Source organism: Clytia hemisphaerica, unplaced genomic scaffold, assembly GCF_902728285.1.
Source record: "Clytia hemisphaerica strain Z4C2 unplaced genomic scaffold, Clytia hemisphaerica genome assembly, whole genome shotgun sequence".
NCBI lineage: Eukaryota > Metazoa > Cnidaria > Hydrozoa > Leptothecata > Clytiidae > Clytia > Clytia hemisphaerica.
Genome location: NW_027103671.1, coordinates 293,687 through 316,596, shown reverse-complemented (window position 1 = coordinate 316,596; position 22,910 = coordinate 293,687). Strand labels below are relative to the sequence as shown.

The 22,910-nt window shown below is 35.8% G+C and overlaps 3 protein-coding genes across 3 annotated transcripts; all 3 read right to left on the bottom strand.

The window, feature by feature from the left end:
• Positions 1–4,916: 4,916 nt before the first annotated feature.
• On the bottom strand, positions 4,917–6,299 carry LOC136803389 (uncharacterized PE-PGRS family protein PE_PGRS46-like). Its single transcript, XM_067060111.1, has 3 exons — positions 6,292–6,299; positions 5,299–5,749; positions 4,917–5,153 (listed from the first exon to the last, which is right to left on the bottom strand). The coding sequence occupies exons 1-3, from the start codon at positions 6,297–6,299 to the stop codon at positions 4,917–4,919; spliced, it is 696 nt and encodes a 231-aa protein (XP_066916212.1).
• Positions 6,300–7,035: 736 nt separating this feature from the next.
• On the bottom strand, positions 7,036–8,704 carry LOC136803373 (tenascin-like). Its single transcript, XM_067060098.1, has 3 exons — positions 8,531–8,704; positions 7,869–8,159; positions 7,036–7,576 (listed from the first exon to the last, which is right to left on the bottom strand). The coding sequence occupies exons 1-3, from the start codon at positions 8,577–8,579 to the stop codon at positions 7,389–7,391; spliced, it is 528 nt and encodes a 175-aa protein (XP_066916199.1). The 5' UTR covers positions 8,580–8,704; the 3' UTR covers positions 7,036–7,388.
• A 1,594-nt stretch (positions 8,705–10,298) lies between these two features.
• LOC136803388 (uncharacterized) lies at positions 10,299–14,249 on the bottom strand. The gene is made up of 3 exons (XM_067060110.1): positions 14,244–14,249; positions 12,179–12,748; positions 10,299–11,693 (listed from the first exon to the last, which is right to left on the bottom strand). The coding sequence occupies exons 1-3, from the start codon at positions 14,247–14,249 to the stop codon at positions 10,299–10,301; spliced, it is 1,971 nt and encodes a 656-aa protein (XP_066916211.1).
• Positions 14,250–22,910: the final 8,661 nt, after the last annotated feature.

Below are 22,910 nucleotides of genomic sequence, written 5' to 3'. Positions count from 1 at the left end.
TTCTTATAAAAAAAAACGTCTAGTAAAAGTTTAGAAACTGGTGGGTGAGGGCACCACTTTGGAAAATTGGGGGGAGGGCCATTTAAAAAAATGACTTTGGCCCCTCCAGAAAAATTTTCCCACAGCGCCACTGGCTATACGTGTTTTTTTTATAAGAACAAATTTACAAGAAAGTAAGGTTCCAATGACCAAAATACTAAGAACAAGTTAAGACATTTTTAGGCTTAAAAATCAAAAAGTTAAGAACATCTGAAAATTTGAAATTTGAAGGATAAAAAAACGTATTCACTCTTTAATAAAGGAATAATCAGCCTCGAAATCGTCAAAAATTTGAACAATTTAAGAATAATGCGCCCGGAATTGCTAAATTTCGATAAATTTTAAAAATCAAAGTAGATTTAATACATGAAAATACCTCCATCCCTAAAGATAAGAATAAGATAAGAACATTTTGAGCCTCAAAGCTGGGGTAAGAACAGCTTTAACTTAACAAAAATTTACTGTTCCCCTTAAAAAAAGTTTATAGTACTGCAGTGACCGTTAATTCATAAAATGATGTTTTGTTTATATTTTTACGGGATAAAGTTTCGTAATTATTTCTCGATATCCTGTTATCCAATTTTCTTGGAAAAGAAGCGAAACTTGGATCACGACCACTCTCAACCTATGACGAATACCCGGAATTTTTTCTTGACTTTAGTAACTTTTTCGTTTTCGGTTGATCAGCGGTTCGTAAGCTTTTTTATATTAGCAGAAACAGAATTTACTTTCATTTAATTAATTTCCTAATGACTCACTCCTCAAGAAATTTAAGTTTTTTCCGCAAGAAATTCGAGTTCTTTTATATTTTAGGCTTCACCTACAGACCAAATGTCAATAAAAAACCCGTCCAAAGACTTTACACTTCACTGGCTGTGTTTACTTACAAACCTCAAGCGTGGAGGATTGAAAAAATTGAAGAAATTTTTATTTACACAAAATTTTGATCGTCTGAAGGGCGCACAAGTGCAATGTAAATAATAAACCGCCGTTATAAATCGGAAAATATTTTTTGGATTTTTGTTGTCATTGTGTAAAAGTATCTTCCGTCGTTCCCTAATAAAAGAATCATTATTTAATTCAAATTAGTTGGAAAAAACCGTTTGATCGTTTTTTGGCGCTATTTTTTAATAATTTCAGTCAAACTTTTTCGCCGTCAGGCCAGGTCAACCTTTTACTGAAAGAAAAACCGAAAATGATTTCACCTGCTTTAGTTTCTTCCTCTCGGCATATTTTTTTCTTCATTTTTTCTTGTTTTTGATCTTTTCTTTTGTTTTTACCATTTCCCCCCATATTCCAACAACACCGAAACTGTCTAAAATCAACCCACTTGTGCCTAAGTACAGCGGTCGCCAAACGAAAAAACTTTCTGTTTCAAACACTTCTTAGCGACCAGCGGTGGAGCCGGCTTAGAACACCTAGCAACAAAGCATCTTTTGTTTTCTCTTTAAATCTCTATAGAAAACTTTCCTATAGATCTCCTCCCATCTTAAGGAAATCTATACATCTATTATAGGGTCAGCGGAGATACTAATTTAGACCAGCGGTTCCAAGAAGTACCTTTTAATCCACTTCTTTATATCTATTGATATAATAATTTTCCTCTTCTATTCATTCACCCTTAACCTATTGTTGTTCTTTTCAAGTTTGTTTGCCTTTTGACTTTGACTTTTTAACAACAGATTTAAGTCTGAACAAGTCTGAACAATAGCTTTTTTAATTACAACAATAAACTTATGACGTCAAAAGATGAAACGTCATAAATACTTGAAGGTCCCTTTAAATTTTGTATTATAAATTTTATATTGATCATTTTGCAGTTGTAATTTCATTCATTTTACCACAGCCATTGAAAAATTCGGAGATTATTTACTGATTAATTTCAGCCGCTGGTCTGGACTGTACGGCTAATGTAAATAAATGGTGAAATAAATGGGAGTGAACTTTTCGAACCCCCAGCTTGGACTCCGCTGTACCGTCTACGTTTGAGGGTACCATTTGGTTTCTGGAAAGTTCAAAAAGCCATCTAAGGAGGGATTATGAACTTTTGAATGAAAACGGACGGATATTGTGAGTGTTTTTCGATCGAAAATTCTTCATAACGTTATTGGACGTCATTCATCTTTTGATTTTCATAATTTCGACTTTCTATATTTCATATGAACACCTTTGGTATCGCACAATAGATTAAAGTTCCTACCCCCTCTCACGCCTGCAACTTTATTATTACGCCTGGTGGTATTCCGGTGGTTTTTGTTTTTTAGATCAAAAATGCTTCAATCATCAGAAATTTTCCATTAGATATCACAATTTTTTTTAACCCACTCACAAAACAGCAAAGTTTCGAAAGCACATCAGAAAATGTAAATTTTTGAAGAATAATCAAAAAAAATTTGAAAGTTATGAAAACACAAAACAAAATCACAAAGTCATTTTCAGCTAATATATTATTTACAAATTCAAATTCCCCTTGATGAGCCAAGTTAAATTATCTCATTTTCAAAAATTCAAAAAAATAAGAACAATTCAAGGACAATGCTGCTGAGCCTGGAATCAGTGTCGTGGTGGCAGGGGGCCAGGGGGCCAGGCCCCCCAGCGGACCCCTTTTGAGAAGGGGCGCCCAAAAATAAGGGACGCCAAGAAGGATTTTTCAGGCGCCCATATCGAAAGATTGACAAATGAAAAAACATAAATGGCGCCCCTCATCACCTCAAAAACTGAACATTTTCTAGCTCGCTTCGCTTGCACATTCCCTTTTTTGTGTTCATAATGAGCGTATAGAGAGGGGCGCCAAAAACAAAAAATCTTTAAAAAGGGCGCCATATTTGCCTTAGCCACCCCAGAGAAATTTTCCTATCACGCCACTGCCTGGAATGCTTACTTTTAAACAAATTAAGGTTCGAATTAGTAAAAAATTGGATCTTGATCCTAGATTACATAAGTTTTAGCCCTAGAAATATGAATATACAAGAAATCATCAAAAATTTACCGGTTCATATGAAAAACGATGTAATACAATTAAATTTTCCCTGACAGATTTAAAATCGACTCTCATATCGTCACAAGATCGACGCATGATCAAAGCAATCAATTATGTCATCAGATTCACCATAATTACCATTAAAAGCATATTGAGTCATGGTTAAGTCAATCCACTCTTACATCACAATCCCCAGAATCATCGTAAACACCATCAAATTTACTAGAGCTGACAATTTCAAAATCAGACTCATCACGATCATCAATTCAGATGTAAGATTCACAAAGAAAGAATCAAATTAATCATTCAATTCTTCATCCAACCATCAACTCCAATACTCATATTATTTACAAATATTTACAAGTTCATTTCATTTCTGGTGAAACTAATATCAGATAAACCATCAACTTCATCATCGTAGATTCTTCAGCACCAGAATTATACTATTCATGATATTCACCACTGCAATGACTAGACAAAATTATGGAACTTTTCTGTGTTTTTTTCCCACCCAATACGTCACTTAAACAATGGAATAAAAATTAAAAAATCTAAAAGTTCTCAGAAGACTTTCCAGTGCTGCATATCATGAATACCGCAACCAATGACTAGAACCATCATAATTACAATAGAACTTTCAAATTTCCTATTTGAACCACAAAAACTATCACAAGTTCCTCTAATACGCCAAAACCATTAGATGGGTTACATCAGTCTCACTTAAGACCTATCTTTGCCTCAATCAACTGCTTCGATCATCTAAAAACATGTTTAATTAGCCATGTTCTTTTGAGTAAATGATGTCATGTCACTAAGGAAGTCTTTATAGGTGAAAAAGACAGACAATCAGGTCATTCTTAGTCCTTTAGATTTACGGGGCCTTGAACCCCACCATCAGAGTCACCAAAACCATCAACCGATACTTCAAATTCGCCGAGATAATTAAATTTGTTTTGAAATTCGCCAGGAGCCGTCAAATCAATCACTAAAGTGTTTTCAGATATAATTGGCAGTGGAAACAAGAATGCCTGTAACTTTTGATAGTCCGATATAATTGTGGAAATGCTTAGTGTTTTGGGAATTAGCAAAGTTCTTTAATTACTTAGAAATAAGAAAGGCAATATAGGTTCAATATGCTTAACGTTTCAATAAAAACAATCATATTGTGATTTCACTTTGTTTCGAAATAATCAATGATACCAATAATACGAATACATCAACACTTAACACTTTTATTTGCACTGCTCAAAAAAAATAACATAACCCCCGTTTTTAGTAAAAAAGTTAGAGATTTGATATTTCAAGGGGTACCAAGGGGTATTTCGGGTTCCATATCTTCCGAAGGACTTTTTCGTTTGCCTTTAGATTTGACAACCTTCTTCTCCTAAGGTTGAAATACCACTGGTGTAAAAATGAACGTTGTAGCATGAGTAGAAAAAAAGCTCAATTTTTGCAATCGTAAATTTACCGTCATATTTGATCATCAAAAGTTACAGTTATATCTGGATAAGCTTTATTTCAACACTGCATCAAATTCACCAGAATGATGGAGTTTATTGTTATTGTAAATTTGATGCAAAGAATCCTTCAGATTAACCAAAACCATTCATTCTGTCTGATTCTCCAAAACCAATCAAATCTACCATAAAGCAGTACTTTCAACTCTGCGTTAAGTTTACCAGAACCATCAACTCATCCTTCAGATTACCAGAACCATCAACTCATCCTTCAGATTCACCATAACCACCAACTCCTCCTTCAGATTCACCAGAACCATCAACTCCTCCTTCAGATTCACCAGAACCACCAACTCTCCTTCAGAACCCATCCTCCTTCAGATTCACCGAACCACAACTCCTCCTCCAGATTCACCAGACCACCAATCCTCGCTTCAGATTCACCCAGAACCACCAACTCCTCCTTCAGATTCACCAGAACCATCAACTCCTCCTTCAGATTCACCAGAACCACCAACTCCTCCTTCAGATTCACCAGAACCATCAACTCCTTCAGATTCACCAAGAACCACAACTCCTCCTTCAGATTCACCAGAACCACCAAACTCCTCCTTCAGATTCAGATTCACCAGAACCATCAACTCCTCCTTCAGATTCACCAGAACCACCAACTCCTCCTTCAGATTCACCAGAACCACCAACTCCTCCTTCAGATTCACCAGAACCATCAACTCCACCTTCAGATTCACCAGAACCACCAACTCCTCCTTCAGATTCACCAGAACCATCAACTCCTCCTCCAGATTCACCAGAACCACCAACTCCTCCTTCAGATTCACCAGAACCATCAACTCCTCCTTCAGATTCACCAGAACCATCAACTCCTCCTTCAGATTCATCAGAACCACCAACTCCTCTTTCAGATTCACCAGAACCATCAACTCCTCCTTCAGATTCACCAGAACCATCAACTCCTCCTTCAGATTCACCAGAACCATCAACTCCTCCTTCAGATTCACCAGAACAATCAACTCCTCCTTCAGATTCACCAGAACCATCAACTCCTCCTTCAGATTCATCAGAACCACCAACTCCTCTTTCAGATTCACCAGAACCATCAACTCCTCCTTCAGATTCATCAGAACCACCAACTCCTTCAAATTCACCAGAACCGTCAACTACTCCTTTAGATTCACCATAACCATCAACTCCTCCTTCAGATTCGCCAGAACCATCAACTCCTCCTTCAGATTCACCTGAACTATCACTCCTCCTTCAGATTCACCAGAACCACCAACTCCACCGTCATATTTATTATCACAAAAAGCATCAACCCAAAAAACCTGATGACAAAGTGCTCAGACCCCCCAATACAAGATCTCCAAGCTCAAAGATTAGAACAATCAACTTTGATTAATTTTGTCAAAACAATTAACGCCATTTCAAACACATGGTGCGCCAGTCGGACTGGAACGTAATCACGCGGGAAAAGTGAGCGTAGGAGTTAGGTAAACGTGCGAAGATATTTTGTTAATCAGCAGCCTTTCACTAACTGTTATTCGTTCTCCTACGCAGCTCCTATTTTAGCAAACGCCCTCCGACTCATGATTAATTAATTGACTGATTTGCTAGTCTATAAAAACATCAGATTCATAGCTTATTATGTCTCCCAGACCCGTTTTAGCCTCGATGGCATTGCTAGAACAACAAAATATAATTAATTAGCCTAATTTAGTCAATCACCGTCTTTCGAGTAAATGATGTAATGTCATTAAGGAAGTCGTTGAAAATAAATGAGAAAAAAAGAAGACATACAAGGTCATCATTCATTTCCTAAGTCCGTTGAGAAAATGCAAAGTTTTCTTCCTTTTGGTGGAAATTGGAAGAAAATATTGTGGCACGTCAATGCGTGATTTATCACTAGACATTCTTTGCCACGGAAAGCCATGTGACATCTTTTTCAACCAATAAGATTTAATAATTTGGAGGGTAAAACAAACACTATGGTTTAACTCACTAAAAGATTATGTTTACTAAAACTACATAATTAATTTTTAGTAAGTACCCCAGTTCTGACGTCATGCCGTGGCGAAGAATAAAAGAACTTTTAAATTATGATGTTACTAGGTGCTTCCATATTTTTCATCATAAATTCAGTTCATAAAATTCAGTCCTTCGAAAATCTAAAACTGATTTGGGTGAAGGGAAAATACCATGGTGTTCTAAGTTTAAAATACTCAAATAAAAGTTACAAAGTACCCAATTCTCCTACACGTTGTAGGGGGGTTCAGAGGGTATCCGATTCTGCAATTCCGCTATTTTTTCCCCAATTACCGTCAAACCGCTAAAAAGAATCAAAATCCTCCACTGAAAATTCCTTTGAAATTCAAGGATTTTGTCAAGAATTCTTGAAATTTTGAATTTTTTTTGCCGATTCCACAATTCCGCAAAACTTCTGGCTAAATTCCACTCCGCACAAAAAAGGGCCGATTCCGCTCTCTCTCCCCTGTTGTACAGGTTTGAGTCAAGAATTTTGATTTTGGGTCTTTTTTTTTCTTTACAGTTAAAAATAATCAATATTCACAAAATTAATACAAATAAAAATTTTAACAGCACAGTTTGTAACTTACTAGTAGTTTGGTATTTGGTATTTGACTCGTTTAATACACCCCTGTCTCACAGACCTGGTGGAACTTTTTTCTTCAGTGGGGATAAAAATCCCTATGAAATCTCAAAGGTTAAAAAATCCAGTGTGGATGGTTTTGGAGTGCAATTTTTAGACATTGATTTTTGAGTAGGGATGAAATCAAAGTCGATGTATTTTCCCACCGAGGACCAAGTCTTTGCAAATTTTTTCAGTGGGGCTGGGGTCCCAGTGAGTCTGTGAGACAGGGTTGTTTTGATTGGAATATTTATTTGTAATAAGCGAAACTGATGCCACTATCAGCACACCAACGATCAAGGACACTCCATCCAGTACAATCAGAATTAGGTTTACAATAATCAGCATAGATTCTTCCTCTGTTTCCACCTGTTTCGATGAATAATGCATTTGGTCCGGTATGACCCCACCAACATAAACATTTGCCTTTGTATTCACCTAAACAGTAAAAAAAGAAAACTATATCCTTTATCTTTTTCAAATACTTTTGGTCAAAAGTGCAGTTCAACTTATTTAAACTTTACGTCAGATCACGCCAATGAATTGCTTCATTTTTCTTTTGACCAATAGCATGGAAGCTTTGTTCGAAAAAGTACGATCGTAGCGCGCGCAAGTGGAGACCGGCCTGGATGCTTTTTAAGGGAGTTTCTCCAGGCAAACCAAAATAGTCCAGAAAAAAATGTGTCTGTAAAACTTCTAGCATGGAATTTTATATGAAATTTTGACCTACCATCAGTAACGCAACTTCCTACTTGGCTTTGACATCTAGCATCACACGTGTAAAGACAAGGTTGATGCTGATTTTTCGATAGCGACGGATTGGCTGGATTGTCATTACAAGTCAATAAACAGTGCGATGCTTCAACCCGGCTGTTATCCTTTGCATATGGTTTGTTATCAGGTCCCGTATATCCCTTTTTACATAGACAGTAACCATCATCCTGACATTCTCCTTCAGGTGGTTGACATAGTCGATTGCATTTATTTGTTAGTGTCGTTGAGGGGCAGCTGTCGCTACATGCTGAAAAATACCAAACAAACACTTATCAACCAAAAGCTGTAGAAATTGGATTGAACTTCAGTTTATCAGTGTTGAATGTCGAACCTCGGACCATCAGGGGAGATTGAAAAGGAGAAAGAAAGGAAAATTTTGGGAATTTTACAATTCCAGGGTCCAAAAAGGTACCTTTAAACCTAATAAGGGTAGCCCCCCCCTTAGGCCAAATTGGTGCTGGGGCGGGGTATGTGCGATTATAATGGTCCCTTTTTCACACCCTCGAAAGTACCATCATCTCGCAAACCTAGTACCCTCCCGGAAGGGTAGCACATACTTGCACCCTTTACTTGCTAAGGTGTACCCCTTCATAGGTTTAGAATCAGATAATCTGTTACCTGTAATTGCAATCAATGCACTGATGATTATAACACTCGAAAATTCCATTTTTCTTCTTTTCAATTTTGTTCCAGTTAGCCTTTCTTTCTTCAAATATAAACCACTGATTTCAATTAGCCTCTATTTATATACGTGCCAAAGTGCTGTTTTATACCGGAAACATTAAATTTCGTCCTGTTTGACTTTTGTTTTTAGGACATGTAACTAGTTTCAGTTTTTTTTATATAATTAGAAGATCATTAAATGTTGAAATTAATTGTATGGAAGTCATTAATCAAATTTTACGACCCTATTACAAGTTTGGCATGGAAGCCATTGTTTGTTTGTTTCGTAATCTAAATCGTTTTCTGTTTACATTTTTGAAACATAATTTTTGTGAAATTTATGAAAATAGAAAAACATCCTGTCATAAACTGATTTTTTACGAAAAACTTGAAATCCTACGTCAAAATTTTCTTCGAATTTAGTTTTCAATAATGGCTTTTCATCTCTTTTTCATTTTCGAGTCTTCAATATTGATTTTGTTGAGTTATATTTCTGATTGTCTTCAACAACTTCAACCAAATTCATTTTGGGTTCCACCATCTCCCCGAAAGTGAAAACACTTGGCTTATCTTGGCTTTGTACTTCAACGAAAAGTATTCTTGTATTTTCAAAGGAAAACTGTTCCTTGTTTCAAATAAAAACTATCTTTGTATTTCAAAAGGACACAATTCTTGTATTTCCTAGTATTTTCAAAGGTAAACTATTCTTGTATTTTTATATTATGTACTAAGGACAACGACTTTTCAAAGGAAATCAATCTTTAGATTTTCAAAAAAGTCCTGTGATTTGAAAGTGAAGAATCGTTGTATTTTCAAAGGAAAATATTTCTTGTACTTTCTAAACTTTCTAAGGACAACAATTTGAGTATTTCAATGGAAAACAATTTTGTGTTTTCTGACCCAGATTTTACGAAAATTAAAAAAGGCGGAACGATTCCACCTGAAAGATTTGTGTTCAAAACTGGCGGCATAAATATTTTATTGCTAAATTAATTGTTCAAGATGATGCTAGAAATGTCACTAATCCAAAATCAGTACCAAAACTAAAATCGATTCGACATTCTTCTTTTATGGAAACCATGTCATTGTAATAAATTACGTCAAGAACATCACTTGCCTCGTTTTCAAATAATTTCCATGGTGATTAACTCCCAGCGGACTTTATTAAAACTACTTTCTATTTATAAAAAAATCATTTGATTCCTCAAAAGACATAACCACCATGGTAATTGTTTGAATACCAGGCAAGTGATGTTCGTCACGTAATTTGTGAAAAGGTATATTAAGAACAATTTTCTTGAGGCTGGTTTCCACATTTTACCAATAACAGTGGACATTTAAACCGAATGGAGTTGAATCTACCTGGTTAAAGCTAAACAAAAATACTTGACACGGTCATATTAAAGTTTTTTTTGTGTTTTTTTATTATTTTATGAAGAAAGAAAAAAATATACATAGAAAAGGTTTTTTAAGGTATTATAAGCCAATAAGGGGGAAATTCAATAGATTGTTTAGAAGATAGAATGATGAGTTGTGAGGTTATGGCATGAAATGATTGATTGGGTAAGTGTGTCGATGGATGACTGATTAAATAGTAATTCAAGTGGACGCAGAAGAGTAGGAATAGCAGATTGTAGAAAAGATAATGGATGTAGAGTAGGTAGGTCAAATGCAATGACATTACAGTATTATACGGCTTATTAAGGGTTAAAAAATTTAAAAATTATTGAGCAAGATTTGGTTGTCGTCCAGCGACTTCATTTTGTTCATTTGTTGCGTGTTGTGTGCTATCATGTTCATTGATAGATGCTGCAGCTTCATTATTGGTGGTGCTATCAGTTTCCATTGCAGTGGATGTGCAGCTAACAATAGTGGTTACACTAAAAGTCAAATTTGGCTTTTTAACCTTTTGTGGTCCTTTGGCTAATGTTGCTTCGTTAATAGATAAGATGCTTGGAACAACATCTGACGTTGGAATAACTTCTTGGCTTTCGGCAACATCGTATTTGCCTACTGAGGGCCCTTCCAAGATGCATTCTTCTGTTGATCCCACGGCTTGGCTTTCGGTGACATCAACGTGTACATTTAAGACACCCTCTGGCTTTTTGGCTACTGCCTGGCTATCAACAGCGTCTATTTTTTGTGCGTATCGCGTGTTTAAGACCCCTTCTGGCTTTATGGCCATAACTTGGCTTTCGGCAACACTTATTTTCTGTGGGTGCGTGCTCAAGGGTCCTTCTGGTTTAGGAGCCAGGGCTTGGCTATCGACGATGTCAATTTTTTGTGCTGAGTGTACGCTCATGACGTCATCTGGTTTTTGGGCGACGGCTTGGCTCCCGAGAGATTTTTGAGCCGATGCGTCATTATCTTGTGGAGTTATATCCAGATTATTGGCACCAGTCTCTGTGACGATCACAATTTTTGGTTTAGGAGCCACGGTTGGGCCCTGTGCAATTGTAACATTTTCACCAGAAGGAGTGCTTGGTGGTGTGATTATGATTTCAGGTATTATGTAGATGCATTTGTTTGTACTTACTGATGTTACAACATCTTTGTCTTGCTCTGGTGTAACTACATCACCAGCATTTGAGTTAATTGCTGGTACTCCTGTAGTCACATTGGATGCTTTATCCGCTGAAGCCCCTGTTTTACCAGAATTTTCACATTCAATAGAACCACAGTTAGAAGTTGCTGAGTCAGGGTTTTTGTCGACAGCTTTTGGTGATTTTGAAGCATTGGTGCTGCCTATGTCGTTTAATTTAGCGTCCATTAGCGGAGCTTGTCTGGAAGATGAAGCCTCCGTATCCTCCACATGCCTGAGTGCGCCATCTTGTTGCCTAGCAACAGGTCGCTCGCGTTCTGCTGGCTGGGAGCGAGAGGATCTGCAGCTAAACAGTTTTTTACATTTCTTCTTGAAGGTATTATTCTTCATGTATTGTAATTCAGCCCAAAGCTGTTCGATGGTGGCCTCGTTTTCGTCCAGCTTTTCATAATGCTCCATTTTTAACAATGTCAACTCCTTGATTCTGTTTCTCCGTTGGTTAATGTCGTTGTTCAGTTGCTCAATTAACTGAGCTTGCTCAGTCGATTTTGTTTTGTAATTCTGAATTGTCTTGTCCTAAAGATAAATCAATTTAAAGATTTGCTTGCGTATTATTAAGTTATAGTTTTTGTGCCTTTGGGGTGTTGAAATATCAAAGGGACTGAATTTCACTGTTAAGATTATCGATGGACACAAATATAGCTCTGTTATGATGATATAGTTTCGAGCATACCGTTGAGTAAGTGTACGTAGATACTTTCAACCAAATTGATGCTATTTTTAGTCAAAAGTCTGTCAATAGGCTTTTCCAGAAAAAAATTGAAAATGGGATAGGGTGGAGGATATAACATTTCTTGGAAATTTAACCCCGGACATTGTGACCTTTGACACCCCTGACAGCAGGTCTAACTCTCTTGAACAAGCATCAGTTGACCCCTGTACATTTAGAATTTGTTTGGGGTACAGAGCAAAATTGCCACCGGAAAAGGCAAATTTTGTAGATTTTTCACTACCCCGGACACTATATCAGCAATAACAAACAAAATAACATTCCATCCTACCTTATCTTTAATGGAAGATTCCAAAGCAGAAGATTTCTTTATCTCAATTAGCAATCTTCCAATAAGTTCTTGAATCTTTTTCTCCAGCTCCTTCACAATCTCATCTTTAGCTTTGATTGTCAATTGACTTTGTTTGGTAAATGTGACAAGATCCTTATCTTTTGTTTTCAAGGAAGCATCTTTGGTCTCGATGACCATTTCTTTAGCTTCTAAAGCTTTTTGTTTAGCTTCTAAAGCTTTTTCCTTCTCTTTAATATCCTCCTTAAGTAGCTGGATGGTGTTGCGGCAGATACCGTTTTCAGCATGCACGTGGCGAATCAATTCCGCGTTTTCCGTTCGCTCTACAGCGAGTGCGTCGATCAATTGATCGCTCTTAAGGATGCGTTTTAGAAGCTCATCTATTTTGGATGCTTCAGGTCGTTCTTCAGTTATTGCACCCAAACGGTGCAAAGATTGGTTGTTAACAGCGACCAGTAACTCTGCATCCTTTTTCAAATCGTCCCGTTCCGAACAGATTAATTGCATATGTTGTTTTAACGTTGCAACTTCGTTCTCCTTGAACTTCAATTTCTATAAAAAAAGATATATTGATAAGAAAAGACATAAGTCTAGGGCTAGATTGGCTGAAAAGTTATCCAAGATATCATATTGGAACACCGCCTTTCAAATACTTTTTAACTCGACAAAATCCTTTCCCTTGTTTACATATAGATTCATTGAGTTCTAGGCCGATGGCTAGATGTAAAACTTCGACCTAATTAAACTTACTTTAGGCGTACACACTTTCGCGAGCAGAAACTTTCGCGAGGTCGAAAAATTGCGAAATTTACGACATTTACTTTTTTTTACGAATTTGAGGAAAAAATGTTTTTCACGAGCATAAACTTTCGCAAATCGCCCTGATAAAAATTTTACTTTGGATTACTTACTTTACTTACTTAGACATTTACTTTCGCGAAAAAGGCCAAAATTCACGAAAATCGTGAAGGTTTCTGCTCGTGAAAAATTACGCCTAAAGTATGTTCACCATACACTAAAACAATTATAAAGGTTATTCAGTGATTTTATAATTTTATAGGCTGGAACAAATTTTCAAGGCAATGTTGATTTTGATTAGGCTTTTTAATGTCAACTTTTTTCAGGTCTAAATTCTTGGCAGCTCTCTCATCTAAAGTATGCTCTCTTTTATCCAGTGTATGCTACAAAAGTTGAAGCTGTAGTGGCCATTTCCAATAGCACTTATTTCTAAGCAATTATTAGTAAAATATTAGTCAAATAATTTGATTAATTTGTAATTATTACAATATCTTGGTAGACTTTATTACTGATGGTAAACCCGGTAAATAAAGTGTTAATTGTCACTTGAAACACAAGCCCGGCTGTGCTAAACTTAACCATAGAGGTATAAAGAAAACAGGAGTTGAATGTGTCGGTAATTGGTCGTTAAAGTCTTTTGATTTCTTTTATAAAATATATCAAAAGAAATTCTAAGCTCGCCCGATGAAATAAGACTTTTTAGTAGAACTCAAGTTTGCTCTGAACATTCTAATAATCAGTATTGAAGATTCTAGCCTTTTAATATACGAAAATTAGATAAAACTTCGTCCACGAAACAAATTTATGTTCCATTTCGCTATCCGTTCAATTTTGTTTTGAAAAGATATTTTCTCAAGCCAGAAAATGAAAAGTTCTTTATAAGCACACACGATTTCAGACTCAATTTGTAGACATAAAGTCGCTGGAGAATTTTGGAGGAAAGTATCAAGCAATAGAGTTCACCTGAAAGAAAACATTGATCGAAAAATCTTATCATTTGATGAAGGATTGCCAAGTTTACAGGCCTTTTTTTAGTCCAAATATTTTCTTACACTGATGTCAGAAACAATGAATCTCGTCTCATCTAATTTCTAAAGCTTAAATTAGCCAATAAGATTTAACCTATGGATAAAAGAGCTCATTAAAAATGCACGATATAATGAGATTATGAGCATGCATACATCGTAACTTTTTTAATCGTAGGGCGAGCTTGGTTACAATAGCATACTTCTCCTGTCTTTCTTTATACCTCCATGACTTAACTAATGCGGAACTATTGGCGAGGCTCCCCAGCGGTAACTCTGATCACGATACCACGGAATTTTTTGTCTTTAATCATGATCACGTAAAAATGCAAAACAAATGGACAATCACACATCTCTTTGAAAAAATCCAAATCACGCATCACGGCTCAAAAATCTTTCAAATCACGATCACGTTTTGACCTCTGATCACGCAATCACGAAGAAAAAATTTCCAAATCACGTACTTTAATGGGATAAATTTTCGCGGGGATTAAATTTCGCGGTTGAGCTCATCCGCGAAATTTTAAGATTTCGCGGGGATTAATTTTCGCGGATGAGGGATTTCCTGATTTTTCGCGGGGATTTAATTTTGCGGATTGGGGTACAAATTAAAATTTTTGAAAAGAATAGGGAATTTTGGAATAGGGCGATGAGATATATATTAAAACTATCAAAAGTTTAATTTAATTCCATGGTGCGGAGCTAAATTTTCACAGCCTATTTGGGAAAAAAGCGGAAGAGAAATTCGGGATAAGAAAATTAAATTGAAAATGAATTAGTTTTAGTTTCTCGTGTCAATTTAATTTCAAGCCAGTTGGATTACCCTCTTGCATTGAAAAGCTTTTAACAATAAGCGATCACTTTGGATAAAAGTTTTTCCAATACCTCTTCCGAGTTTGTAAATTTGTGAAGAAAATTTTGAGGAAAACGATTTTTTGCTAACAAGCATATCGAGGATTTGACCTTTTTCAAGGGTTGCGTGTCCTCATGTAGAAAAGAAAATAAAAAACGATAAAAATAGAAATTTCGCGGATTGCCAAAAAAATTAAAATTTTTCGCGGAAACTAATTTTCGCGGATGGGCCTTTTTCAAATTTCCAATGGGACTTATTTTCGCGGATGACACCCAAATCCGCGAAATCCGCGAAAATTAATCCCCGCGAAAATTTATCCCATTAAAGTAATCACGTAAACAGCTAGGGGGGCTCATTGATTCTAGCTCGTACTTCAAACTAAAATATACGAAGTTTCACTTATTCGATTTTTAAGAAGACTGAAAAAACATAAATCCTAAATATTCTTTCAAACAATTATTTCGAATCATTAATATTTGAATAAAGTAGAGAAAAATTAACTTTGCTAGAGTTGATCGTTGTTGTTTCTATTACATACACATACTATTTGACCCGGGGGTGGGTACTTAAAAGGCAAAAATTGGTGCTGGGCCCGGTGCTGGGTATGTGCGTGCCTTAAGGGTCCGTTTTTCACCTTCCAAAGTCTCTCTAAGAGTCAGGGTTTGGAGGTCCGGCACGAGCATACCCAGCATCCATCAACCCTAGTACCCCCGGGCTATTTACTAACTGTCTAACAATAACTACAATACAATATGGAGACAACAACAATAACAACAATAACTATGGAGATATACTAATAGAGTTACAAAAAAAAATTAAGGATTATATCAAAGAAGTACAAAGAAAATATAATGGCACAATTGAAAATAAAAAAATTTAAAAAGAATGAAAAACTAATCTACCTCCAGCATATCATGGTATGCCTTCTCGAAATTAAATGTGGAAGATTTCTTTGATGAACGGCTGTTGTTCCTAGAGCTAGCTCTAGGCACATACTCAAAGACTTCAGGGGTGGTAATCGAGAGTCGGTCCAATGCGGTTTTCTTCACATCCATTTTTGCGTTTTTCTCCGTATCAATTTCCATGACTTGCTGCTGTCAAGTCGAAATTCGAATAGACGGTTCAAATTTGAAATTTTACTTTTGTATTATTTTTTGTGAAATTTATTTGACGTCACTTTTTTCAATTATATATTTTGACGTCGGTTTTATATATTTAGAGTGACTAGCCGAAATCCTGAATAATTATGACTCCAGATAAAATCGGATTTCATTTTTGGGGATAAATCTTTATAAAGCTAGTCTAGTATGCTAGACGACTAATTCAAACGTTCAAACATATAGAGGACTTTCGTTAATTCTAAATTCTTTTATTCGAATATTTCTCTAATTTGAGCTCTTCTTCAGTTCCGGTTAAGAGGAAAACCTCGTGAAATACTTATTAGTCTTATTAGTTCGAATTATACAGTAAGATTCGAATAGTATAGACTCCGCGTTCGAGTTCGAATTAGCGAGAGTAAACTGTAGTAAAAAATCAACAACAGATAATGTATGGGACAAATTGTACTCTATACAAACTGATTATTCCGTAACAATATTCGTTTTGTTCTGATTACACCTTCTATGCTCAAGCAATCCCTCTTTATTCATTGTCAAGCAGCCTTCATCTGCTCCCAGAACACTTTCTCAGCATTTCCTTAAGCAGCACTAACTTTTTTTTTTTTTTTTTTTTTTTTTTGAACAAACCTGGTAATTAGATTGATGTAGATTACCCGTCTGCTTTCAGGGTTTCTGTGTCGTGGGATAGATTTTCCCACGCTACCGAAACCCTGGACAGCATAATAGTATAGTTCGAACCCGGGGGGGGGGTACTTAGGCAAAAATAGGTGCTGGGTATGTGCGGACGGTAAGGGTCGGGTTTTTCACCTTTCAAAGTCTCTCTAAGGGTTACAAAAATCAGGAAATTTCAAAGCAGTCTCTCTAAGGGTGGGAAAAATCACGATTTTTAGAAAAAAAATTTGATTTTGAGAGAAAAAATTACAAAAAAGTCTCACTAAAGGTAGGAAATTTTTGAAAATCAGAGAAAAATTTTTCGAAAAAGTCTTTCTAAGGGTAACTTTTTCACTAAAATTTGATCTCTCTAAGGGTCGGTTTGCGGAGGTCCCGTCCGCACATACCCCTCATTCACCAACCCTAGTACCCCCCCCCGGGAGTTCGAAGTATACAGAAAGATTCGAATATTATAGACTCCCCGTTCGAGTTCGAATTAACGAGAGTAAACTGTAGTAAAAAATCAATTGTTATTGTTATTCCGTAACAATATTCGTTTTGGGACAAGCTGGAGTTTTTATAAGCTCTTATTTGATTTGGTTGGTCGTTAAGATGTAATAAAAGAATCTTATTACTTTTTCTAAAGAACGCGTCATCTCTATCACTTTAAATGACCAATTAGTGAAGTATCTTGTAAAAACTCCAAGGCATCTCATCGTTTTAGCGCTTGTCCCCGAAATTGATTTTGATATTAATAGGGGATACGTATCGTTTATAAAAATTCCTGTCCGAGAGTTGCACGCTTTTTTTCACAGATCTGTAAAGCCCGAAGGGCTAGATTTGCGGCTTTTATCGAAAAGTGAAGCCTAGGTTTGGAAGGATTTCCTACCAAAGTCACGTGACTAAAATATGCAATTTCACCGGTTTGAGAGATGTGAAATAGCGTTTGCCGCCTACTTTTTTTATCTCGCGCTCCGAAAACAATTAAAATGCTAGATCCTATCCATCGGCACGAAATTTAAAAAGTCAAATTTTTGCTTCACTTTTTTTTGCTGGAGAAAGCTTAAAGTTGCCTATCTAGCCCTTCGGGCTTTACAGATATCTGTGTTTTTTTAGAAGAATAGTTTAAATTCATTTCACCATGGATTTTCTTAGCTTTTTTGGGAAAATCATCCAAAAATATTCTTACAGCATTCTTAGGTTAGGAACCTAATTCAGACTAGATTTAACATTTAGTACATACGTCTCAAGCATAAAATGGCAATTTTGTGAAAGGAGTGAGCCAATGAAGTATAAGCCCGAAGGGCTAGAAGTCAATCTCCTTGGTAGGATTTGAAGCCAACAAATCTTACCAAAGCTGCGCGGCCTTGAGCGGCTCGCCTGGTTTTTACACAAATGACAGATTGAAACTAAAATTTACCGCTAAATTTCGAAAAAAATATCAATAGTAAACAAAGGAATTGTTAGATTCAATCTGTCGTCCAAAATGCGGCGCATTTTTTAAAGCTTCACTTTTTCTTGCCTGAGAAAGGTTAGAGATTGAACTCTAGCCCTTCGGGCTTTAAACTCAATGGAGTGAGCCTTACTTGGGGGTAATTGGCAATTTATAATTGAATCTCATCCCCTATATTAAAGCATGTCAGAGGGGATGCGTGCAGCCTAAGGTATGATAAAACAACAGTACAGGACATCACTTTGTGTCGAGTCAATCGATAAGGTTGAAATTTAAATAGTTCAAACTGTCTGATCTTATACAGTCAGACATTTCTAGAAATCATAATTAAAATAATAGAAATTACGCCTTGTAGGCGTCAACAAGGGGTAGAATTGATGCGCAGTTATTTTGATAAATCTATTTCAAAATATCGATTTTGATCAAGCTCATTTAATGACCTGTCCCGAGTGTCTTCCCAGGGGTCTCTTTTATTGGATTGTTATGCTCGCTGAGTTTATCCTTTTATTGATTCTAGACTTTCTTTCCGGGCGATCTAAGTCGGCGGTTCTGCATGAGCAAGCCCGAGCTAGACTGTAGGTCAGTCGTTTTTTCGTCACACTCACAAAGTCGGGAAATAATAGTCGAATAATAATAATGGTAATAATCGGGAAAAAAGCCGCGAGTTTAGTTTGGAAATAACTATGCTAAGCAAACCTTAGTGAGCGTAAGGCGAGCGTTAGCTGCAGTGCCATATGTGACTATTTTAATAGTCTAGCCCGAGCAAGCCTCTGAGTTGAAAAATGGCTCAGCACGGGTTCCCTAATGCTCAATAATTGGACCTCTTTTCTTCTTCATTTATATTAAAGACCTCGCCCATACATTTTAGGTAGAATAAACAAATCTGTAAAAAAACAATGCAGTAGCTGGTCTGTAAAATACCAATTGGAGGGAGTGAAGAACTTGAAACTTTGCAGTCATTGCCTCGGATGGCCAGGCAATATATACCTCAAGCAAGAATTTTGAATTTTTGTGAACCTTCTTAGCATTGCTTGGGAGTAAATGGCAATGTGCAGGTAAAATGCTCTAAAAATTACATTCTTAGCTTCAGTTGCCTATGGTAATATTCTGACGATATTCTTAATTTTTTGGTCATTTTCATCTTCGACATTCTTGTAAAGTGTATTCTTATTTAAAACAGCGTGTGCAGGCTTTAAATAATGGACATTATATAATTTAAATCCACTCGGTTTTGTGTTCCGGACGCTTTTATCAGCATTTAAAAGGTTACCAAGAGCAACAGAGCGGTAATGACGATGCGAAAAATATGCAATTAGTGATTATTAAGCTAAGAGGAACAAAAGATGGTGATTTTCGATCTAATTAGATCTAATATGCTGCTATGTGATATAAACTATCTGCATATGTCTTAGAGCATGAATCTCTATAATGTAAGCTGTTAATTTGTGAGAAACCACAGCCAAGTGGGTTAAAATCAGATCGATATTTATATCAAGGTTTTAGGGGTAAATGATTTTGAATGTCAGCTTTTTTGTTTGTTTGTTTTCAATATTTTCAATTTTGCCTGTTTGATAGGAAGGCCAGAACGGTCTTTCAAGGCGTTCTAAAAAATTGCTGGAACTTGTCAATTTGGAATTACTTTTAAATGTTTTCTTGGGTATATAGGTTCCCTAGGCGTACAAAATTTTGCAAGTAGACACTTAAGCGAAACTCAAGATAAAAATGTGAATCTTCAAAACGAATATTGACTGGGCTTTACAGCTATCCAACTTTTTAAGAATTCTTCTTTGTTAGGCTTGTTCGGAACTTTCAAAGATATTTACGTTTCACAAGATAGGCCTAAAATCGAAAAAGTTTGTACGTCTGCTGTATAACCCTAGGTAGACAATATTCCAAGGAAATTCTTTGATAACAGATTGAATTCATTACGTATTCTGTCCAACGTGTCTAAAATATGATAAACTGCGGAAAGTCTAATTCACTGCATAGATTCTCCGTTTAGGAAGATTTCAATAGAGCGGTGTTCTATTTCTGATACACGTTTGTTATATTTAGGAACAAACTATATAAGAACATAAGGCTTTAATGACTAAAATATTAAGAACAAGTTAAGAACATTTCAAGACTTTATTCGTACAAAAATACTCACAAAATGGTTAAATTAAGAACATTTTAAGAGCATTTTTAGGCTTAAAACTCAAAAGGTTAAGAACATCTGAAGGATTCAAAAATTAGACATTGTTATAAAAAAACGTGTAGCTAGAGAAATACTTAAGGAGTATTAGGAAACACATTATTATCGTGGCAATTTTTAAAGCTGACAGGATTCAGTTGATGATATTTAGTGAAAAAATAGTATCTTTACAAACTTTAGAATCTGAAGAATTATCAGTTCTCTTATCTATGGTATGGTAGACTATGTAAATAGAGGATGAGTTTGGTAAGGAATGGCAAATCGCAGACTCTCAGCGTAATATGCCTAGCTTTGATTTTTAAACGCTGAAAGCTCTCTTTTCAGATGAAATTCAGATGAAATTTTTTAAAGGAAATATTAGTCATAACTGCCATTGAGAGAAAGAAATGACTGAATTGAGCTTTCTTTCACATCCTATCAAAATATCTTCGAAACGCTGGCTCGAACATATCTTAAGTAAGATTACAATGAGAAGTCTCTTTAACTCAAACCTTTATAACTCAAATACACGTGTTTTTTTTTATAAGAACGTCAAAAATTTTCGAAGCCTTCGGATGTTCTCAGTTTTTTGGATTTGAAGCCTAACAATGTTCTTAAAATGTTCTTATTTTCAGCATTTTCTAAGCATTTTGATGTAATTTCTTAAGAAAATGCATGTTTTTAAGTCTCCAAAGCCTCAGAATGTTCTTAGAATGTTCTTAAATTTTTGGGCCTCGAAGCCTTATGTTCTTATATAGTTTGCTCTTATAAAAAAAAACGTGTATGTCCTTTAACTCGAACAAGTTTCATATGATCCCTTTAAGTTAACAATGCCTTATAAAAGCCTTACTCCATAACTCGAAATCTCTTTAACTCGAACAGATTTGTGTTCCCCGTGCGTGTTCGAGTTATGGAGACTCAACTGTAAATCGATCATATCCAAAGCCTGCTTAACCTATCTTTCAAAAGTAGGAAGTGAAAGATATACAATAATGCATTTTTCTTGAAAAATAGTTATTGTTAATAGTTTCATAATGATTCTCTACCGCATGTATACAAAACATAATGAGAAGAATGTCTTTCGTAATTAGAAAGGATTTGATGAAGATAAGCAGAGTCAGGTTGTTGTTGATATTTTCTCTTTAAATTTATAGTCTATTGTAGAAGTATGATGTACACGTGCTACCCTGGATCTCTATCCCCGCCAAGCCAAATATTTCGATCTGAGTTTATTTTTAAAGTGGTACCCGCATCGACAGCGCTAAATCTACTTCACTTGCACATAAGTGATAGCCCCGTTTGTCGCTAGGCAAAGTTTTAACAATCTTTGCGGGTACCACTTTAAAAAAACACTCCGATCAAATATGACAGAAATAGCTTGGTCCAGGGTTTATAAAGGTCAGTTGATCGGGTCCTATCATAAAAGTGTGTTTGGGTAGGTTTCATCAGAGAGTTTCATCGTCTATAACTTGTGGTATATAAACTGGCTAGTGTGTGTATACGCAATGAAAAAAATTTCTTTCCGGGTCAATTATTTTTTTGAAGTTTCCAACTATAACAGTTTACAGGGGTATGTAGGTATAAATACTGACCTTTATATACCCTAGACCGGCCAAGCAAAATCTTTGATTGGAGTTTTTTGAAAAGTGGTACCCTATTGGTATCACTTTCAAAAAAACTCCGATCAAAGATGGCGGATATAGCTTTGTCCAGGGTTCATAAAGATCAATGGGTATAACACGTACGAGTGCTACAAATGTAAGGTTTTCTATGTATTGTAACAAATATTATGCTAGTGAATGCATTTTGATAGCATAACGCAAACGTGAAATGGCGGCTATTGATCCAACGCCATTCTTGTTTATGGTTTTTCCTATTCAGGGGTATGAGATAAACTTTCTTTATACTTTTTCTTGAATGTTGAGGAAAGTGAGAAATGAGAATTATGAATTTTGCCTTTATGTATTACAATGTATTGATATGTATTCACTTCATTGTAACAAATGAGAACATTGTACGCTGCAGTATCACTATACTGCTCACACGTTTCAAACCTTCTGGTCTTTTGAATATATAAATTGAACTTAGACTTGAAATGCATTTCCCATCAGCACTTAAACTGAAGTTGAAATATTCATAATCTACTTGTTATTGATATTATTGTAGAGATTTGTGATGAGAGCTGATATTGATATTAGAAAGAGCGACTCTCTCTAATTCGATCTTCAACGTTGAACTTCAAGAGACCTAGAATTTTCTTCGAATTAAAGAAAGATTTGAGTTACAGAAAGTATTTTGTATACTAATTTCTAGCTTAGGGGACAAATATTTTTGTTCGAATTGTAGATAGATTCGACTAGTAGAGGTTCGAATTAGAGAGAGTTTACTACAAAAAACTTGTGGAAGATTTTTCCAAACTCACTAACAACAAAATCAGATACCTAACCATACCATACCAGAAATTCGGTATTGAACCACGGTGCTGTGACAAACTTGGATTACACACTGTTTATTCATAAGAACATCAAAAAATTTTAAGCCTTCGGATTTTCTTAACTTTTTTGAGTTTTAAGCCTTAAAATGTTCTTAACTTGTTCTGCCATCAAAGCCTTATGTTCTTATATAGTTTGTTTATTTGTTTTA

Coding starts and splice junctions, on each gene's coding strand:
- LOC136803389 (XM_067060111.1), bottom strand. Junction 5,154..5,298: donor CTGGTGAATCTGAAGGAGGA/GTTGGTGGTTCT, acceptor GTGAATCTGAAG/GAGGAGTTGGTGGTTCTGGT.
- LOC136803373 (XM_067060098.1), bottom strand. CDS start 8,579: ATGGAATTTTCGAGTGTTATAATCATCAGTGCATTGATTGCAATTACA. Junction 8,160..8,530: donor TGCATTGATTGCAATTACAG/GTAACAGATTAT, acceptor GGTATTTTTCAG/CATGTAGCGACAGCTGCCCC. Junction 7,577..7,868: donor AGGAAGTTGCGTTACTGATG/GTAGGTCAAAAT, acceptor TTTACTGTTTAG/GTGAATACAAAGGCAAATGT.
- LOC136803388 (XM_067060110.1), bottom strand. Junction 11,694..12,178: donor AATCTTCCATTAAAGATAAG/GTAGGATGGAAT, acceptor ATTTATCTTTAG/GACAAGACAATTCAGAATTA.